General features: G+C 42.9%; 1 protein-coding gene across 5 annotated transcripts in view; it reads left to right on the forward strand.

Moving 5' to 3' along the window:
- Positions 1 to 22,436, forward strand: part of MOCOS (molybdenum cofactor sulfurase) — a 409,994-nt gene that overhangs the window by 382,343 nt on the left and 5,215 nt on the right. For all 5 annotated transcript variants that reach the window (XM_037889907.2, XM_043540409.1, XM_043540412.1 and 2 more), the window contains 2 exons: positions 4,455 to 4,581; positions 15,782 to 15,886. In XM_037889907.2, coding sequence (XP_037745835.1) covers positions 4,455 to 4,581; positions 15,782 to 15,886 — 232 coding nt within the window. The remainder of the gene's footprint in view (positions 1 to 4,454; positions 4,582 to 15,781; positions 15,887 to 22,436) is intronic.

A 22,436-nucleotide genomic window follows, 5' to 3' on the forward strand; every position in this document is an offset into this window, starting at 1 on the left:
CAGAGTATTAATTAGTTTAAGTAGGAATTCTGTCTAAAAATCAGTGGGAAAATATAGGCCAAAGACTTAAGGATTTGGTTCAGCACTTTTTTCTTCCTCTGTAAATCTATGAAAATGATGAATTGTTGACAAAATGTCATTACCAGGAGTCTGTGTTTTCCTTCTTTCTTATTTCATGCTTAACATTTTTCACACAAAAATTGATACGCTAGTCCCTCTTAGTGACTAAGTACAGAACTATATAACCTCTTTTTGAAAAAGGCTGACTGCAATCACTTGAATTCTTGAATAATATTTTATATTTCAGAGGAGATGATCTGCTCTCAGATCAAATAATACTCTTTAAGACAAGTTTTATTTGAAAATATCTTTAAGTATTATTTCAGGTACTTGAAAACCTTTATGAACCCTGGGTCAGCAAATAGCACTATTTTGAGAGTATAATATGGTTCCTTTAAGATCAATAGAAAGTCTCCCTACAGTGTATCTTCTAGGATCACATTTATCCGTAACTCTTAACCTGGAAAAGAAGGCAGTTAATACCCATATGATATATTTGTAATATACCTACTTTCATGTCCCCTTTAGTGTTTTTCCAATGAAGTTCCTTTGAAAACAATTTCAGCTGTTTGCAGAAGTAAATGGATGAATTGCAATTAAAATTGTGTCCTTTACAACTGTAAATCGCAAACTGCTATATTAACATTTACCATAATCATACTCAGCTACTGATCTGAAAGTTCAGGTTAAATGACTGAACCTAATCTATCTGTCAGTAACCTACAGAAAAATGCAACCCATTTTCTTGTCAAAAAATCTGTCTGCAGAAATCTGTTAGGAACATGCCAACATCTAAGTTGACAATATGTTTTAAGGTTCAGGCAACAAGTCAGTCCAATTGCTGGGAACAAGATATTAATTAGATTTCTCATCTAGGATGCAAGACTGCACAAGATAAGTCTCTTGAAGGATCACATGTTAAACTGAAAACATAACATTTCTTAATACCCTTTGAAAGTCTTTATCTCTTTACTGGAAAGCTAAATGTTCAGCGCAAAAGAGTTATTTTGTCATTTGTTCTTAATTGAATGTTGCTATATTCTTACAAAAATGGGGAATAAAAACAAAAAACCAAGCATTCCGTCAATCACAAGACAGACCCTTAGAATCTAAATGCTAAAAGTAATATTGTTGGTTTGTTATTTACAGTATATCACTAGGACTAGCTTTCCTCCCTAAGTTGCATTTCAAATTCAATCTTCTTTCACTTCAAGCCTCTGCCCACTACTGCCCCACGCTACTTCGTTGTTCTCATTTCCTCCCCTTTCCCACCTCCCTGCCTTTCTTCCTAACAAGCCTCCTGCTTCCTATGCATGGAACTCCCTCTCTCTTTCCTTGTTGACCAGCACAGGCTGGAAGAATTCCCCCCGCCCCCCCATTCCACCATGCACAGCAACTTTATAAGGGTGCTGAGAGGAGAATTTTAGCCCAAGGGTGCAGCACCACTCTGTAGCTGCTCCTAAATCACTGGATGGTAACTTTCCAAATACTGAACTGCAGGATTTATTTTCAAAAACCTATACCTGCGAAGTCTGGATTAAAATTATTTTTCCCCCGGGAAACAGTAATTAGTTTCTTTACATATAGGGTTGTTTTATTTGATGAAAATTGGTTACACTTTGTAGACACTTTAAGTTTTCAATTCAGTTTTAATAGTTTTCTTTGTTTTTACCTTTCCAATGTAAAAATGAATCTTCCACTTTGCAGTCAGCTCTAGAGAGGTGATCTAAAACAGTAACTGCAATTTAATTAAAAATAAGAATGTAACAAAATGCTGCAGAATCATATCCCTGCAGAGGCATCCATCTCTCTGGTGCTATTGTTGCTGACTCCCTCCCTGAAGATGGATGAAAAATGCCATTGGCTGACCTAACACTCAAGTTTTTTGGTTGAAATATGCACTGGAAGATGCACATAATTATTTTTAGTTTTGTTTATTAAATAAATGTAATAAGAGAGGTAGACCTGAACTAAGATTCTGGATCCAACCTCTGGATTTCTAATTGGCCAAAATGGAAACCTAGATCTGAATATTCCTAAAACCCAGCTTCTGTCTGGCACTAAACTATATTTCATGTAGTTGCAAATACTTTAGTGTGCACTAATTATTGGGATGGCCCCCATGAACTTGGTAAGACACCCATATTCCCTGGATTGTTCAGCATTTCCTAAGCAGGACATACAACCCACTCCTATGCCATGGTCCCATCTCTAATGAGACAGGGACAACAAATAAGAACCATAGATATGTTGCATTTTATGGAGCATTAAGCAGAGTTAATGAAGTTACTGTATAACTCAGTGAATACGCTTTTCTTCTTTAGAAATAAATATCTATAACTGTTCTAGTTTATGGGTCCCATGCCAAATTTTCCCCCTCCTCCAAGTGATGAGTACATCAGCCTGACCCTAATGCCAGCCCTTCCCCATCCCTTCTGCATCCCCAATAACAATTCTCCTGTTTGCCTCCTCCCATCTAATGAAACCTTCCCATCTCGTGCAGTGACAAGTGCAATCCCTCTCCACTGCTAGAATTCCCCCACACCCTCTCCACTGACAGTTCTACATATAGCCACTCCTTTCTAAATGTATGGGCTTCAAAACAAGATCAAGAGAGATGGTGATCCTCAAAGAGTCAGCAGGAGCATATGCTATTAAGTGGAGGAGCACTGTCCCCTGGGGACAGCCACAACTATCAAAGCAAAAGATAGATTATTCTCTAATTCCAGAAACTGGAAACACTGGCAGCAACAAGGTTTATTGCTTTCTCTGGTCCAGCACCAAGACCCTGTGTTGTGCAGGGCCTTAATGTGCAATAAATAGCACATCCCGCCCATACCGAAAGCTGGCTCTGACAAAGTGTATATACTTCCACACTTTTAAAATGTAAATGTTCCTTCACTCCATGCCCCCATTCATGCCCCATCCCAAACACAGGGAAGAAACCTATGTAAAATGATTGCTTATTTATGACACACTAATTTCTTCCCTTATAAACTATCGGTAGCCCAGTGTCAATTTTTATTGACTCTCATATGCTGAAGTTATTAAAAAGAGTGTGTGATGTGCTGTAGTATTACTATGGAGAATTTTGCCCCCCAACAACTAATCCCTAGACTCTCTGCAATACAGTAAGACATCTAGGTTTTGGTAATGTTGGGGCCAGGTTGTGTGATTTGGTGTGGAAATCTACATACACATGTTTATTAATATGCACATTTGTCTCCTAAAGGAAAAGCCATGCTACTTTGAACCAGACAAGCTCATTTTTTAAAAACAAACACACATCAATTTTACCAAGATAATTGCTTGAAGCTAACAATTTTTGTAGAAGTTTTTTTACACAGTTTTCCACCATTTTAATTAAAATACAAAACAATTTAAAATATTTTAATATTTTCTTAAAATATTTTTCGAAAAGAGAATCCTCTCTGTATCTCCAGGCTTCTGTCTCTATTTTGGGTGACAGTTAAAACTCCTCAGGTCTCAGGTGGTGGTGTCTTTTGAAGTAGTTCATGTACATCTGAGCTTAGACAAAATTAAATGGCCCTCATATGCTTAGGAGTGGTGGAGCACTTGAGAGAGCATTCTCTGAAAACCCTAAGGCTGGCCTGTTCTTTTCACTAGCAAAGTTTCCACTTTAAAAATGAAAGAGAGGAGTGAGATTTCCAGGTTATAGCCAGCTCTGTGAAATTTCTATGCTATATGCTATCTGCCACTCTGTCTCTCTCACATACACATGTTTGCACATGCACACAAACGCAACACACTCACATATCCATACGCTGGCAAATAAAACACTTCGTAGGGAGGTGTGGAAATCTTCACCTGTGGATTTTTTTTTTTTATGTCTGCCATTTGGTGCAATCTGATGCATTCCAAAAAATGTCAGGGATAAGTTCTCTCTCACAACATTCTCTTACTGGTCTTGTCGCTTTCACAGGCCACTGAATGTCCTCTGAGTTTCCCCCTGTATTCGTTCTGTTTCCTCTTTAGTTAGATTTAACCAGTTATTTGATCAGTTACCCAAAAGATCCACAAATGCTGTACTACAGCCCTTCAGTACAGTAGCTAATGCTGAAATTAAATTACAGTGATCCTTCCCTGGTGTGCATATTTATCATTGCAGTACCACCTACTTCCATATCTACCCTTTTTGTTCTAGTTTACACCTCTCAAAATGCCTCCTAGCAGACTACAATTTGTATTCAAATACCTGTCCCTTTGTCATAACTTCTGTAATAATATTGCATTTTAAACATGTTCTTAACAATTGTGTAGAAGAAAAATCTTATTGAATAAGACCAGCAACTGGATATTCTAAGTGAGTCAATAATTAATGCAGGCTAATTAGTATGGTTTATTTTCTTCTGCTCTGTGAATCTTTGGGACAGACTGGAGGAGCCATTACAAACTGAGGAACTAATTCAGCGCTTCCGTGCCAACATTGTGATCAGTGCAACAGTGTCTTTTGAAGAAGAGGAGTGGGTTGAGATTTCCATTGGTGCTTTGCGTTTCCAGGTACAGTCTGACTTCAGTAGTACTTTTATGTTATAAAGCGTTCTGACTTGAAAACAGAGCAATTCTTCACAAAACTTAGGCCAAGTCTAAACTACAAACTTACCTCGTTATAACTATGTTGCTCGGGGTGTGAAAAATCCTCCCCCTTAAGCAACCTAGTTATACCAGCCTAACTCCCGGTAGAGATGGTGCTACGTTGACAGGAGAAGACCTCCCGTCAACATAGCTACCACCTCTTGCAGAGGTGGATTAACTATGCCAATGGGAGAAGCTCTTCTGTCCATGTAGTAGCATCTTCACTAAAGCGCTACAGCAGTGCAGCTGCCCCACTGCATCACTATACATGTAGACAAGTCCTGACTGTGATGTAAAGGCAGGTTCTGTCAAATGTTGTCATTTTTTAAATTTCACCAAATCACAAATTTCCCTTTCTAAATGAAAAGCATTTTTCACCACCAAGAAAAGTCCTTCTTGGCAGTTTTTGAGGCAGAAACCTTTGCCTCTTATTTTCATTAAAAATTTATAGATTGAGGCACATCCACAGAATATTTTAGCCCAGATTATGAGAAGTGACCTTCGATTTCAAATGCCCTAATTTTGGATGTTCACTTGAGACATAAAGTACCTCAAAATGTGTACCCAAATCAGAAGCCATTTTTGATATTTTGTGCCTTCATATGCCTTTAAAAAAGCAATGAAGATATAGTTTTTCTTCACAGTTTAATTTTTAAAACACCACTTGATTTACAACTACATTCTTTACTGGGGAGTTTTGCTTGTTAGTAAATATAATATGAGTACTTTAAAAGTTAAAATTAAGCTAAGGGGTAAGGTGTATAATCATGAATTTTCACTATTTCTTGTATTTCTGCTTGACACCATAGTATCTAGGCATCGTTTTAATTCCATGAATCAGAATTTTACAAAGTCACTATTTAGCCCACTTGGTTTTTAAGTTACACACCCTTAGAATGGGAAATAATTACAGTAACAGTTACCACAGTGGCTAAATGAAGACATGTTAATGACAACGACTGCCCAAAATAAAAGTTGTGCTGGACCAACACAACCCTTTCACACAGTCACACACAAAGTTCATCAGAATTGTCAGACACCTTTACAGCTGTGTCAAGCAGCAAGGGAATCAGACTTATCAGTGTTCTAAGATCAGCTACGGGCTGCTCACTGTGAAGGAAGCAAGCCTGATGGAATAAAACCAAGGCTGAAAAATGCCGTAGCAACAGTAGAGGCAGCAAATGGAAGTTGTTCCCACACAAACACAAACACCAAGCGATAGGCACAGAGAAAGTAGGATAAAGAGAACTTAGAAAAGTTTTATACAAGCCACTGCTGAGATATGCTGATTTCTATGGCTTACAGCCCCGTAAGTATTTTGAGACACTGGGGTTGCCATCTTGAGCTGTCTACATATGTGTGTGAGGGGGTTGGGGGTGGGGTTAAATTGTATTAACCTCCTGTGTACTTTTCTGGATAATGCACTCTATTAGATAATCCACTGCTGGTATACCAGCTCCACAGAGCCCTTTTGGTTGGGACATTTAGTGGGGATTGCGTGCCTTGTTTTTGGTGCATCTCTTCTCCCTATATATAGTTGCATGAATGGAGATTACAGGCACCTTTGACTCTTGGGCTACGCAAATTGGGTGCAAGCTGTAGCAGTTATCTATAAAAGGATCTTAGCAGGCCAAATCTTAACAATTTCAGTGTCAGTTCACTCAGATTGTCTCTTCCTATTCTTATCAATGTCTTTTTTGTCTTAAAGAAAATCTTGCCATCTTTTTGTTTTCTTATTTTTAGGGCTAGCAAAAAAAAATTAAAAAATCAAGAGCCTATTTTTGTTTCATCATTTATTTTAGCATTGAAAGAAAAGACCCTTAAATTCTACCATTGTATCAGTTGCAATGTTAGATAATATTTCATCAGAACTCATTCACCCGTGCCTAACTAGAACAAGAAGCAACCTGGGCCTTCACCCAAAACTTCAACTTAAATTTCTTTCAGGTCTGAAAAATTTTTCACTTCTGAACTTTAGCAGTTTTCCTGGTTTCTTTCTGGAATAGTGAAATTAGAGATGAATACAAACCAAAACTACAGGGATGAACTTTGCGGAAGAAGGGATCAGCATTCAGATCTAGATTAAAATTGGGCAAATGACCTCTACCTTTGTAATGAGCCAAACAATGACTCCAGGTCCCAGCAGCCCAGATTTTTAAGGGTATGTCCACACAGCAGTGTAAGCTGTGGAGTTTTGGGGGCTGGCTCCCACTCGCCACCCTGCCAGTGCACGCTGCCCAGGCACTACTTCATACACTGTCCCGAGAGCAGGGGCGAGAATAGAGCAGGGGCCAGGTGGCTGTCCTGCAGGGAGTGGGAGCTGCTGGGGAATTTGGGGTCATCCTCCCCCAGCCGTGCTGAGCTGGGAGCCCTGCTGTTCCCCATTCCTGCAGGGCAGCCGCTTAGTTCCCGCTGCACTCTCTGGCCCTTGCTCCTGGGCCGCCTCCTCCCTCCCTGGGGCTGCGTATGCAGGGGCATCCTGGCAGCATGCACCAAAATCTGGCTGTGCTCTTGTGACCAGGGAGCAGCTCTCTTTGCAAAAAGCTTCTTCTGATCAGTCTCCACTGAAAACCCAGCAGTCTCTCTGATAGCATGCTGGCAGATCGGTGTTCAGCAGACAATGGGTTAACACTGATCTGAGCTGCTGTGCACAGGGAGGTGTGGCTTCCTTTTGCAATAGAGTGCAGTAGACTGCACTACAGATTGTCAGCATAGAGGGGACTAAGGAAGTTGCCCCAGGGAACTCTGGGATACATCCAGAGGACTTCCAGGACCCCAGTCAAACTGCGGCCATGTGCACACAGGAAAGCAATAGGGCTCAGAGCCTATGTCCTACCTGAATATGAGTTCAGACTGTCCAGCCCTCCAGGGTCTTGGGACCCTAGGTTCAAGCCCTAGGTTAACACAATTGGTGTGTGTACGCAAGGCTTGTAAGCCTGGGCTTACATTGCTGTGTAGACACCCTAAGGGGTCAGAGGTTGGTTGGAGGCTGAGCCAGGAGAAGGTTTTGTTCCTAGAGGCCATCTCTTACCAAAATATGGTAGAAAGGCTACTCCCCTGGTATTTCCAATCTGGACGAAATCAATGAGTACTAGTCAGTTATGCCTCAGATAAACAATGAACCTTTTGGGATTCACCAATCCTCATCAATATGATTATTTTGTTAATATTTGTATATAACACCATAGATACACATCACTAATGTAAACCTTGTGAACCATGCCTAATGCAATCCTATGCCTAATACAACATTAACTGCCAAGAAAATACTGCACTATCAGGTTAAGCCAATGGATCAAGTAATTCTTGTGACAGAAATCTGGGTTGCATTTATGATATTTCGTCAGTGAAGAAGCCAAGTGTGAAACCTTAGGTAGCGATCCACATATGCGTTGAACATTGATTTGTTTGACTGGTCCATATCTATACGATGTGTATTTGTAGGAAATGTACACCTGGAACATAGAAGTGGCTTGTTCACTGTTCTGCTTAATGATGCTGATAAATGTGTGGATAGCAAAAGTGCTGATGTTGTCATGAAAATAATTGCAGTTTCCTGAGCTCAGTGCACTGTAAAAGGAAGTGAGGCAATTGTTTAGCAGCTTGTCTACAGTACGTACCAGATGGAAATATATGACTTGCCTCTGCTTGTCTGAGCCCCTGTTGTTCTTTGCTCAATTAGCTATAATAAATATGGGACACATCAAGTTAAGAAATTTCTTTGTGGGTTAAAACACTTTACAAAGGACAGCCTTGACCTGCGGCCAAATCATTTTAGAATTATTATTATTTATTATTTATACTGCCATAGTGCTCAGGAGTCTAACTCAGGACCCCATTGTGCTAGGTATTGTAAAAACAGAGAACAGAGTTGCATTCCAATTTAAAGTAGAGATTGTCTGAAGCAGCAAAATTTTCAACTGATCTTGATATCAAACACTCCCAAACTTAAGGATATTTGGAGCTGGGGTTTTGATTCTGGATGATCGCTAGTTTAGAAATATTATAGCTGAATGATTTTAGAAATTTTAGCCTTTGCCTGCAACTTAAAAGGTCTTTTCCAACCTCTGGTAAATCCTTACTTGGAGTTGATGCAAATACTGATGAAATAACAGGAGGAATTATGTTCATGGTGCTTGATGCCAGTGAAATGGTAGCAGAAGGTGCTACTGCACTGAGACAAAGCAAAGCAGAGGAAAAAAGTCTCCTCCTTCTTCGAGTGGTGTCCCTGTGGATGCTCCACGCTAGGTGTCGGTGCGTCCCTGCGCCAGAGATTGGAGATTTCTTGCAGCAGTACTCGGTCGGGGGAAGGGCGTGGCACAGGAGTCATCTCATGTAGCTGTTGGCACCTCCTGTAGTGCGCGTTCCCCCGACTGTCCCTCAGTTCCTTCTCAACCATCCCCGGCTGCAGACGGCGCTCCACAGCAGTGCTCTCCTTGATACTTTCTGGGAAAAATAAAAAAGTTATAAGTTACATAGGAACTTCTTTTTAGTCTATACTTAGTTACATTATTTAGTTCCTCTCAGTGTACACATAGTTATATAGCTTCATTAGTTCCTCTGAGAGGTTTTACTTCCAAAAGGAAAAAAAAGAGAAGAAAGAAGACGACTTTTTCTCTCCTTTACTCCCCATTTGGGAACAGTTTTTACAGTTTACCATTACAATTAACCCCATCTTTCGAGAGGCGGGAGAGGCTTAACTGCAGTCATGCTGGACTCCACAGGATTTAAAAAGGGTGAGTCCTGTCGTGAACCAGTACCGGTCTCTGACGGCCACACATCCTGCATTCGCTGTCTGGGAGAAACTCTTATCTCCCAGAAATGCATACATCTCACCAACTTGACAACAAGGGCAAGACGTGACAGGGATCTCCGCTTGAAAATGCTTCTGCTGGAGAAATCCCTCCAACCTCCGCAAGAGATGTCCTCTGGGGAGTCTCATAAACCGAGATCCCTGAGCTCTGACAAGGCTCCGACTTCCAAAACTGTCAGGAAGCGAGCCTCGACTTCTTCAGCAAGGGTCTCTCAGAAAAAGAGAGCTTCCCCAGCAAGGTCTTTACCCTCAGTGCTCAACTCATCCAGAGTGAGCACTGACGAGGCACCGGGCTCCTCCAGCACCATCCCTCAGAGGACCCCTGCTGAGCCCCAACGTGAGGCACCAGAGTTGAGATGTCAAGTCTCCTCCACGGCACCGACTACTCCAGTGCAGAGTGCGGCACAGACAGTGGCACCACGATCAATGCTGCCACCACTGGCACCAACCCAAGACTTGCTGCCGCCTAACAAGCTGAATCCAGCACTGGTCGGCTCTACAACAGTCGACCGAACCCCAAGGCAGGACCAGTGCAACTCCTGCGTCCTGCTGACATATCAGTCTCTTTGGCACCGCAGTCACCACTGCTCAGCACCGAACACTCCCCGAGCTACATAGTGCGGTACTAACCTTCATCTCCTGCACCACTCTCCATGCATAGTGGCGAGGAAGGAGACGTGCAGGACAACCGCTTCTCCTCTCAACGTTCATCCCCATCACAGAGAAGACCTACATGGAATACTGTGAAGCCTAAGCCTCATCCCTCCGAGCACTCACAGCCCTGGTATGCACAGCACTGGCCTTACCCATTACCACCTTACCCCATGCAATGGCCACAATGGGGTCCTTGGCCCACATACCAGAACCCCTATTCTGGTCCTCCTTCCCCAGCAGCAAGAGGTTCCAGAGTACATCCATCATTACCACACACACAGAAACCTCTGACCTCCCTGAGACAGACATAGAAGAGGAAGAGATACTATCACCGGGAGACCTGGATGATTCACCACCTGCCCCACACTCATTTTCTGCACCAGACGAAGCAGTGACGCCATCTACCCCTACAACACCAGATGACCTGAAATAGTTCCAAGACCTCTTCAAAAGAGTAGCAAACAGCCAAGAAATTGCTTTACATGAGATGCAGGAGAAACAACATAAGTTGTTAAAAATCCTACAACCCCCATCATCGACCAAGATTGCCCTCCCCATGGATGAGGCTATAATGGAGCCTGCGGAGGTAATATGGCAAACACGGCATCAGCACCACCCACCAACAAAAGGGCTGACAGAAAATACTTTGTTCCAGCCAAAGGCATGGAATTTTTGTTTTCACACCCTCAAGCCTGTTATGTGGTGGTAGAGGCTGCCAACCAGTACAGTAAACAGCCTCATTTCCACTCCTTACTGCAAGATAAAGAACACAAGAGACTGGACCTCTTTGGGTGGAAAGTTTACTCATCAGCCACCCTTCTGCTTAGAGTTTCCAGCTATTCTGCTTTACTAGCAATTACAACTACTCTAACTATAGTAAACTACAAGAGCTCGTGGAAGACCTCCCCAAGCATAAATGTTCTCAACTCAACGCCATTATCAATGAGGTCAGTTAATAGCCCTCACAGCGCTGCAGGCCTCAATGGATGTAGCGGACACAGCTGCCCGAACAACTGCAACAGCTGTGGTTATGAGAAGAACATCATGGTTGCAGGCTTTGGGAATTCCAAAAGAACTACAGCTAAAAGTGGAGGACCTCCCCTTTGATAGGGATCAACTATTCTCGACTCAAACAGACGACATCCTCCATACCATGAAGGCCTCCCGAGCGACACTGCGTACACTAGGCATGCACCCACCGCCTGACAAATGCCCTCACTTTACACCATACCAGAGGTCATGAGACACCTCGTTTAACCATCAACAACCACAATACTTCACTCAGAACAGACCCAAACAACGGGTTTAGAGACGACGAGCGCCACAGAATCAGGCCTCGTCCACCCACATCTAAACCACAATTTTGAAGTCTTGGTCAAGGGTATGCACGACCTCTCCACACCTCTAGCACCAATAGATACCCCATCCCACAATTTTGGACACCGCCTACACACATTTTACCATGCCTGGGCTGCGATAACCACAGATCAATGGGTTTTGGAGATCATGCAATCTGGCTACACCATTTCTTTCACAGCTATCCCCCCTACCCTCCCCCTTTCCCCATCCCTCTTCAGGGACCCCTCTCATGAGCACCTTCTGCAACAGGAAGTAGGCCAGCTCCTACTGCTGGGTGCTGTAGAACCAGTACCACATCAATACCGAGGGAGGGGGGTTTATTCCAAATATTTCCTGACAGAGAAGAGAGGAGGGGGATGGAGACCAATCTCAGATCTCCGAAAACTCAACACGTTTGTACGCAACCACAGGTTCAAAATGGTCACTCTGGCCACAATAATCCCAGTGTTAGATGGGGGGACTGGTTTGCAGCCCTCGACCTTCAAGATGCATACTTCCATATTACAATACATCCTGCCCACAGACGGTTCCTGAGGTTCACAGTAGAACCCAACCACTACCAATACAGGGTCCTTCCCTGCAGACTGTCCACTGCTTCCTGCGCGTTCTCAAAAACGCTCACGGTAGAAGTAGCACATTAAAGATGCAAAGGAGTCATAATCTTCCCCTATTTGGATCATTGCCTTCTCAAGGGTGCCAGCTGACAAACGGCAGGCATGCTGAAGACCACAATAGACCTCTTTCACCAGCTAGGTCTACAGATAAACGAAAAGAAATCCACCCTGGAACCAACCAGCAAGTGGAGTTTATTGGAGCCGACCTAGACTCCATACAAGCTAAGGCAATATTGCCAAACCACAGATTCACTACATTGACCAATCTTATTTCCACGATGACCATCAGTCCACAAACTTCAGTGAGAACATGCCTTCAGATTCTGGGACATATGGCAGCTACAACTTTCGTAGTAAAGTATGCCAGACTCCATATGCACTGTCTGCAGCACTGGTTGAGCACGGTCTATGCACCCAGCAAACGCTCTCTCTCAACAGACGTGTGAAACTACCACCAAGGATTATCCTCTCCCTACAATGGTGGACAAAGCTAGGGAATGTATGCTCCGGGATTCCCTTTCAACAAGACCCCCCCAATCAGTGACTATTACAACAGATGCCTCCCTGATAGGTTGGGGCACTCACTTCGGTCACCACAATGTACAAGGCAAGTGGTCTGCGACAGAAACCCGACTACATATCAATCTCCTGGAACTCCACGTGGTACACAATGCATGGCAACACTTCCTCCCACTCATACGAGAAACCTCAATCTCTATTCTCGCCAACAATGTGGCGTGCATGTTTTACATCAATCGCCAAGGAGGAGCCAGGTCTCACTCGCTATGCGTAGAATCCATGAATTTATGGAACTTTTGCATCCGCAACAATATAAACATCACAGCATCATACCTACCAAGGTGCCAAAATACTACAGCCGACAACCTCAGCAGGCACTTCTTACAAGAAAACGAGTGGGAACTCCATGACAGTGTTCTCAACAAAATATTCCAAAAATGGGGTCACCCAGTAATCGACCTTTTTGCCTCAGCAACAAATCACAAATGTCCAATATTTTGCTCCAAGGCAGGCCTAGCACTGGGATTGTTAGGGGATGCCCTCCTCATCCCATGGAACGCGTCACTCATGTACACCTTCCCGCTGATCCCACTGATCTCACAGGTCATCCACAAGATATGACTCGACAGAGCATACATCATTCTCATTGTCCCCATATGGCCCAGACAGACTTGGTTTCCATATCTCTCATGTCTAGGAGTCTGCGCCCCAGAGCCACTGCCTTTCTGGACAGACCTCCTGTCCCAGAACAAAGGCCTGACACTCCATCCAGACCCAGCAAAACTCCATCTCAAAGCGTGACTCCTCTCTGGTTCAAACATGGGGAATTGAACTGTTTGGAGAAAGTAAAACTGGTATTACTAAATAGCCATCACCTCACCACTAGAAATACTTACCAACACAAGTGGAGAAGATTCTCCCTTTTGGTGTCAGCAAAAACAGCTGGATGTGACCAAGGAGCCTCTATCTATGATCCCAGACTACCTACTAGAACTGAAGTTACCGGGGTTAGCCATAAGCTCTATTAAAGTACACCTCACTGCCATTACGGCCCTCCATGAACAGACAGAAGGGGCTTCAATATTTGCTCACCTGATTACACAGCACTTTCTAGCAGATATACAGAACATGTACCCAGAAGTACGCCAACCTGCACCACCACAGGATCTCAATCTTGTGCTAAAATGTCTCACAAGACCTCCCTTTGAACCTCTAGCAACCTGCTCGCTCCTTCATTTGTCAATGAAGGCTGCATTCCTAGTGGCAATCAAGTCTGCCAGACATGCCAGTGAAATAGGAGCACTGATGGCTGAACCACCCTACACTGTATTTACCAAAGATAAAATTATGTTACATCCTCACCCAAAATTCTTGGCCAAAGTGGCTACAAATTTTCATATTAACCAAACCATACACTTACCTGCCTTCTATCCCAAGCCACATAACGACTCTCGAGAAGCAACGTTGCACATGCTAGATGTCAGACGGGCCATAGCCTTCTACTTGGACAGAACTAAACCATTCTGCAAGTCACCAAGACTATTCGTCTCTACAGCAGAGTGCTCCAAGGGCTCTACAATATTGACTCAGAGACTCTCCAAATGGGTCTCTACCTGTATTCAAACTTGCTACCTCCTGCATCATAAAGAACCCCCCCATGGGCATCAGATCCCACTCAACCTGAGCCATGGCAACATTGATTGTATTCTTGAACAATGTCCCCTTAATAGATATTTGTAGAGTTGCAACCTGGTCATCGGAGCACACTTTTGCAAGGCCTTGTCTCAGACTCTCTCGTTGGCCTTACAGTGCTTTCATCACAAACTTATGCATAAGTTATACTCCGAACCCCTAACATCCCTGGTGGGTACTTCTCTTTAAGCACCTAGAGTGGAGCACCCACTCGAAGAAGAAGAAGTTACTCACCTTGTGCAGTAACAATGGTTCTTCTAGATGTGTGGGTGCTTCACTACCCATTCTCCTCCATTCTACTTTGGAGCTCACACAGCCGAGCTCTGTGGTAGAGAAGGAACAGAGGGACGGTCCGGGGAGCGCGCGCTACAGGAGGTGCCAACGGCTGCACGAGACGACTCCTCTGCACACCCTTCCCCCGACCAAGTACTCCTGCGAGAAATCTCCTGCGCAGGGAAGCACCGACACCTAGAGTGGAGCACCCACAGGGACACACATCTCAAAGAAACATCATTACTGCACAAGATGAGTAACTTCTTCTTCTTTATCTCTTATTCTTTCTCTTTTTAATAAAATATTGACTATGCTAGAATTAGCAATGTATTATCTGAAGAATCAGAGCCAAACGTATGGTTTGGATGATTACACCGGAAAGTTTTACTATTCGCTATAGATACATCCTAGAGAATCCAAATGACACCCAAAACAGCATATAGAAATATTTACAACATGACCTTTGATTATTTGCCCCATTATCTGTTTGAGTTTTATGCTTAATCTTACAAAACTAGGTAAAATTGTATGAGATATGGAAGTTGAAATATTGTAAGAACTGTTGATTACTGTACTGTTCTGCAAAAATTTCTGATGCAGTAATTGAGTGGAATTGGCATGTGTCATCTTTATTCTAATCACCAAAAAAGACAAAGAAATTCACAGCAGTGTAGTTATAGTTCATTTTAAGGAAATACAGATCTTGCTTTCCTAACATTCACAAAATACCACAGAAAAGAATGCAAAATGAGGACAAATCTGTTCATTTCAGTCACAGTGAACAAATACGTACCACGTCCTATTATCTTACTTTTGAGAGAACTCTTCTGGTCAAATCCTAAAGGCCTTACCCAGTTTTTACTCATTCCTCTACCAGTCAAACTTTCCCTTTAAGTCAATAAGCCAAACAAAGTCAGTGCGAACTACAGGTGCTCGGAATTTCTCAGACTTAGCCAAGTGGGAGTTTGCCTGAGTAAAGAGTGAGCAAAAACTGAGTAAGGACTTCAGAATTTGATGCTTTGACTACATAGCTCAGTCAGGTGAACATGATTTAGACTTTTTACATAGTAAAAAAATGTTCAAAAAGGTCTCTGAAATGTTTCAGTTATTAAAATACCATGAAGGTCAGAGACAAGTACTAGTATGTAACTGTTTGACTAATATGTAACTGTCTGAGAACCTATTTCTGTTGAAATTTCAGGTTGTAGGTCCGTGCAACAGATGCCAAATAATCTGCATAGATCCACAAACTGGACAACGAAACAAAGAATTTCTGCAGACTCTGTCCTCCACCAGAGGTAGAAAGGTCAGTGTTACCTGTAAAATATCCATGCAGAAAGGTTTAGAGTCTTGATGATGTGTATAATGCAGCATCGTTTGCTGGAATATTCAATCTTAAGGTGTAACAGTGATCTTCATTTGTCTTGTCTGCAGAAAGATGTTGCATTGAAATCCTAACACAACATAGTTTATTTATATAAAAACGTTCATTTCATTCTTAGTTCAGAAATTGGTCATCAATGTACAGGAGATGGAATATGTATTTTTACCAATGTTTGCTATGATTATTTTTATACCTTCAGCTTTCTGACATATTTATTTTGATCATTGGGAACCAAATGGATTCCTATGGGCCTTTTTTGTTGTTCAGGAATAGAGATCTGCAGAAAATCATTGTTAGCTTACACCATGTTTTGTCATTATACTGTTAGCTTGTACCCTAGCCCCTACTTACGGAAATCTTGCCTTTATCGTGGAAGTCACAACCCTGGAAGGGTGGATCCGAGATGTGAGTGTGGTTGAAGAGAGAGCTGATCAAATAGTAAAGAATTGATCTGTGAATAAAAAGGCCTGGTATGGTTCATTGTGGTTCCTGAGGTCATGTTGGTCTGGAACTGTGAGTATTCAGACAGCCACTAGGTATTCATGAATCCTAAAAGAATCACAAATTTCACCATGAATGTTTGTGTAGATGAAAATTCATCCAATAAATTCAAGATTATGTCCTGTTCATTATTCTCCTGTTTATACAATTTGTTATCCAGCCAGGGAGCAAAAGCCATACCATGTGACATAGCTGATCAGTCATACAATATGACTAAAAATAGCACATAGTCAAAGCTAACAGTTTGTGGAGAAATTATTCATTCAGACTGCAGCAAACACTGATACAGTATGCTTCCAATTAGCCAAAAAGCACGGGGCACATGGATTTTATCTGGATAATCGGGAATTTGGATATTCAAGAGGGCAGGAGCCATTCAGCAGTGGGGTGGCCTCCCACACAGCTGTGGGTTCATTCCTCTCCTCTCAGTTCTGGCCAGGGGTCTCTGCTCTGCCCCGAAATCTCTGCTCTGCTCTGCCCTGCCCTGCTCCCTGCATAGCCACAGGGCTGATGATACCTGATCCCTGCAGGCACAAGGTATGGGGGGAGGCTGTGGTCCTGGTGGGCCACAGCAGAGACCACCAGCCAGGACTCTGCTCTGCTTCTCCAGGTCCGCAGCCTTCTCTGCACCTTGCTTGAGCCTGCAGGGATCGGGCCTCACCGGCCCTGCGGCAGTGCGGGTAGCTCTCTGCAGCTCCATGGTCACTCACTCACACCTGTGACAGCAGGGCTGCAGAAAGCTACCTGCGCTGCTGCGGGTGCCATTCAGCAGCAGGGTGGCCTCCCCTGCAGCCGGGGGCTATTCCTTCTTCCTTGCTGTCCTGGACAGAGTCTCTGCTCTATTATCCAAACCTCCTCATTATCCAAATTGCCTCCTCATCCCCTAGCATATGATACATGCTGTGGAGGGCACATATCTCATGCTGGAGCACAAGGAATGGATTTGGATAATGCACAGGTTCAGATAATAGGGTTTCAGATAAACGAATTTATTCACTGGAAAAAAACAGGATCACTTTGAACAACTCACTAACCAAACAAGGTTTGTCATGAATATTATTCGCAATGAACAGTTCAGTCAGTTCTAAAAGCCAACCAGCCTGGCTCAGAGTAAGATGATTAAAAAAGGATAGGTTGGGGGGATGCATTTCGAGGCACAATTTACGGCTGATTTGAAAAGGAGCAGAATGTATTCCCAGCTGGTACATACAGATGACAGCATCATGTGCACTCAGTAGCTGGGCTCCTGGCCACACCACGAAGCCTCAGGACAAGAGCTCCTGAGGGTAACGGTGAGCAGCTGTTGCAGTAACTGGGCCACTGCACTGTGCCCTCTTGAGAATCAGACAGGAATCCTGCCCTGCTGCATAACAGCTTTGGTGGAGGGAGGTGTTGGATAAGACTCTCTCCACCTCACAAGTGCCACCCACACTCAACGTGGCCCCTAGGATTTACTCAGCCTCCATTGAGGGAATCCTCTCCAAACTCAAGGGAATTCTCAAGAGGGAAGAAAACTGTCCCTGGGCCGTGAGCTCACAGAAGAGACCGAAATGAAGCGTATCCTGCATACTCCCCACCGCAGTGATAAGCTTCTGTTTGCATTTCTGATTTAATCAGAATCAAAGGCTCTCTTGATACAAGTACCCCTAGAACCAAATAATGCATTGACACATAATTCAAGCAAAGGGAGCAATCTGCTCTCCTTAAAACCTAGCATCAGATAAGTGAAATGTAGCAAACAGAGAGAGCTGGAAAACATATTGCTGCTATTCACAAAGGGGAAAGAGTTCTGCTCCCCTATTGTTGAACCTTTCACCATTCATAGTGGAGAGGGTGGTTCAAATGCCTACACAACTGAAGATGTGCAGCTCCTTTGGTACTTCAGGTGCCACACATCTTCACCCTGTTCTTTTCCTCAGAGGTGTTTACTTATTTTTTATTTTTGAGGGTCACAGGAAGCTAGCAGTACACAATGATACAAATGCAGTGGAAGAACCCCAGCAAAGTGTTAGTAGTAAATAATTTTCCATAGGATAGTTATTACAAGTGCAACAAGCAAACACAGTGAACAGGATTTAAGTTAATAGTTGTTACATGGTGAATCAATACATAATAAATAAATAAATGCACTGTTTTTGCAGCTCAGGTAGCCAAGTTATTAAAGGCAATGTTGTGTAGATATTTTAGCATTATGGAAATAAGCTACATTATGACTTAACTGGCATCACAGAGACTTGGGGGGATAAGTCTCATGATTGAAATACAAGGGGTACAGCTTGTTCAGGAAGAAAAAAGGGAAGAGGTGTTGCATTATACATCCAGAATATATACACTTGTACTGAGGTCCAGAAGGAAATAATGGAAAGTGTCTGGGTATAAGATAAAAAGGGGGGGTCGAAATAGGAGTGATGTCATGGTTACGGGAACACTGTAGATCACCAAATCAGGAAGAGGAAGTGGTTGAGGCATTTCTAGAACAAATAACAGAAATATCCAAAACAGAAAATCTGGTAGTAATGAGGGACTTTTCCAAAGCTATCTTGGTAGTTAAAGTAATATGGCAAAACATAAAATTTCCAGTAAGTTTTTGGAATATACTGGGGACAACTTTTTGTTTCAGAAATTGGAGGAAGTAACCAGTGGGCAGCCATTTTGATTCTGATCAAAAGGGAGGAAATTGGTAGTGAATGTGAAGGCGGAAAGCGATTTGGGTACAAGAGATCATGAAATGATACATGTCATGGTTCCCAGGAAAGGAAGTAGTCAGAGCAGCAGAATAAGAACAATGGGCTTCAAAAAAGCAGACTTTAACAAACTCTGAAAACTACTAGGTTAAGGTCCCATGGGAAGAAAATCTAAGGGGAAAGGAGTTGAGGAGAACTGGCAGTTTCTCAGAGAGACAAAATGAAAGGCACAACTACAAACTATCCTCATGAGAAGGAGAGCTAGGAAGAATAGTAAGAGGTCAATATGGCTTCATGAGGAGCTCTTTAATGACCTGAAAATCAAAAGGGAATCCTGCAAAAAGGGGAAACATGCACACATTGCTAAAGAGTAGAAAAGAATAGCACAAGCATGTAGGGACTGAATCAGAAAGGCTAAGGCACAAAATGAGTTACACGTAGCAAGCGACATAAAAGTCAGTAAGAAGAGGACAAAGAGTACCCAGGGAATGTATAGACCCGTCAGCCTACTTTGATACCTGGAAAGATACTGGAAGAAATTATTAAATAATCAATTTGTAAGCACCTCAACGATATTCGGGTTATAAGGAATAGCCAGCATGGATTTGTGAAGAACAAGTCATTCCAAACCAACCTCATTTCCTTCTTTGACAGAAATACTCGCCTAGTGGATGGATGGGGAGAGGGCGCAGTACACATGATATATCTTGATTTTAGTAAGGCTTTTGACACAGTCCCACATGACTCATAAGCAAATTAGGGAAATATGGTCTAGAAGAAATTATTATAATGTGAGTGCACAACTGGTTGAAAGACCATACTCAAAGAGTAGTTATCAATGGTTCACTGTCAAACTGGGAGGGTGTATAAAGTGGGTCCTGTAGGAGTCAATCCTGGGTCCAGTACTATTCAATATTTCTATGAATGACATGGATAATGGAGTGGAAAGTGTGCTTATAAAATCTAAGGATGACACCAAGCTGGGAGGGGTTGTAAATTACTATAGAGGACAGGATTAGAATTCAAAACAACCTTGATATATTAGAAAATTGGTCTGAAATCAACAAGATTAAATTCAATAAAGACAAGTACAAAATATTACATTTAGGAAGGAAAAATCAAATGTACAACTACAAAATGGAGATATGTGGTAGTACTGCTGGAAAGGATTTTGGGGGTTATAGTGGATATCAAATTGAATATGACCAGGCAATAGTTGCAAAAAAGGCTAATATTGTGGGGTGTATTAATAAGAGTGTTATATGTTAGCCGGGGAGGTAATTGTCCCACTCTACTTGGCACTGGTGAGGCCACAGTAGAAGTACCGTGTCCAGTTCTGGGCACCACACTTCAGGAAGATATGGATAACTTGCAGAGAGTCCAGAGGATAGCAATAAAAATGATAAAAGTTTTAGAAAGCCTGACATCTGAGTAAAGGTTTAAAAAAATTGGTGTGTTTAATTTTGAGAAAAGAAGACTGATTGTTTGCAGTATTGTTGTGGCCGTGTTGGACCCAGGCTATTAGAAAGGAAAGGTGGGTGATGTAACATATTTTATTGGATCAACTCCTGTTAGTGAAAGAGACAAATTTTCGCGCTATATAGAGCTCTTCTTCAGGTCACTGGGGGGACCGATAACAGACTTCAAATATGTTAAGAGCTGTTATGAAGAGAATGGTGACCTATTGTTTTCCATGTCCACTGAAGGTAGGACAAGAAGTAATGGCCTTAATCTGCAGAAAGGGAGATTTAGGTTAGATATTAGGAAAAGTTTTCTAACTGTAAGGGTAGTTGAACTCTGGAACAGACTTCCAAGGGAGGTTGTGGAATCCCCATCACTGGAAGTTTTTAGGAACAAGTTGGACAAACACCTGTCAGCGATGGTCTAGATTTACGTGGCCCCTCAGCACAAGGAGTTGGACTTGATGACCTGTCAAGGTACCTTGCAACCCTACATTTCTATGATTCTATGATATCAGATTCCACATGTTTAATAAAAAAGCTAAGTATCAAAATATATTGGTCATTTTCCCCATGTTTCATATTACAGTAAAAGCTTTGTTATCCAGCATGTTGGGAGAATGGGGGGTGCCGGTAAGTCAAAAATTCTGGTTAACTAAGAGGGAGGAAGTTTGGGTGCAGGAGGGGGCTCAGGGCTGGAGGTTGGGGCGTGGGAGGTGCGTGCGGGGCACAGGTTCTGGGAGGGAGTTTGGGTGTGGGAGGGAGCTCGAGACAGGGGGTTGGGGCCCGGGACGGGTTTCAGGGTGTCGGATCTGGGCAGTGCTCACCTTGGGCGGCTCCCCGCAAGTGGCAACATGTCCCTACTGCGCCTAAGCAGAGGCGCGGCCAGGCAGCTCTGTGCACTGCTTCTGCCCACAGGCACTGCCCCCGCAGCTCCCTTTAGCCGTACTTCTTGGCCAATGGGGCAGGGACAGTGCACAGAACCCCCATGGCCGTTCCTCCACCTAGGAACAGCAGGAACACGTCCCCACTTGCGGGAGCCACACAGAGCCAGGTAGGGAGCCTGCCAGCCCCACATCAACCGGACACCTGGCAACCCTACTGAAGATCAGAAATGCCAGTTTATAGAGCTTTCCGGTTAGTAAAGTGCCGGATAACACAGCTTTTACTGTAGTAAGTTTTTCCATGACAAAAATATACCAAACTTTAGCAACCTAGTTGCCCTACAGTAGCGCTTTGCCAGTGAGATATAGTAGTAAGTTAAGTTACAGTAAGAAATACAAAGATCGTCAAATGTTTATTGACATAGTATTTTTGCCTGATTTTTCAGAGATGCAAAGCATCTGGAGCTCCAGTTGAAGACCATGGGCTCTACAAGTGCCTAGCACTGCTGAAAATCAGCCCCACTAATTTTAACTAGTGACACACAGATTTGCATTGTTGTTGATAACCTAACATAAACCAGAACAATGCAGCCTATCCAACTGCATGTATTATTTATTAAAACTTTGATGATGTTGTTTTAATCAACATTCAAACACACCTGCAATGGAAACCTGATGACCACTGCCATCAATTTTAACATAACATTAGTTAAGAATTCCCTCTAACTTTTGTGGCCGAGTAGAAAAAAAATGAACTCTCCTAATGTGACAGAACTCTGTGATGCTGGAGATTCCCAGGTGTATGTTCTTTAGTAGAGTGGAAAAGACTAGACAAGGATATAAATCAAACAGAAATCAAAATACCCACTAACTCTAGGGTGCTCCCTATGTGAAATGTACACAGTGCATTTCCTGGGTATCTTTTCATTAACGTTTGTACTGC

This window comes from Chelonia mydas, chromosome 2 (genome assembly GCF_015237465.2).
Source record: "Chelonia mydas isolate rCheMyd1 chromosome 2, rCheMyd1.pri.v2, whole genome shotgun sequence".
Classification (NCBI taxonomy): Eukaryota; Metazoa; Chordata; order Testudines; family Cheloniidae; genus Chelonia; species Chelonia mydas.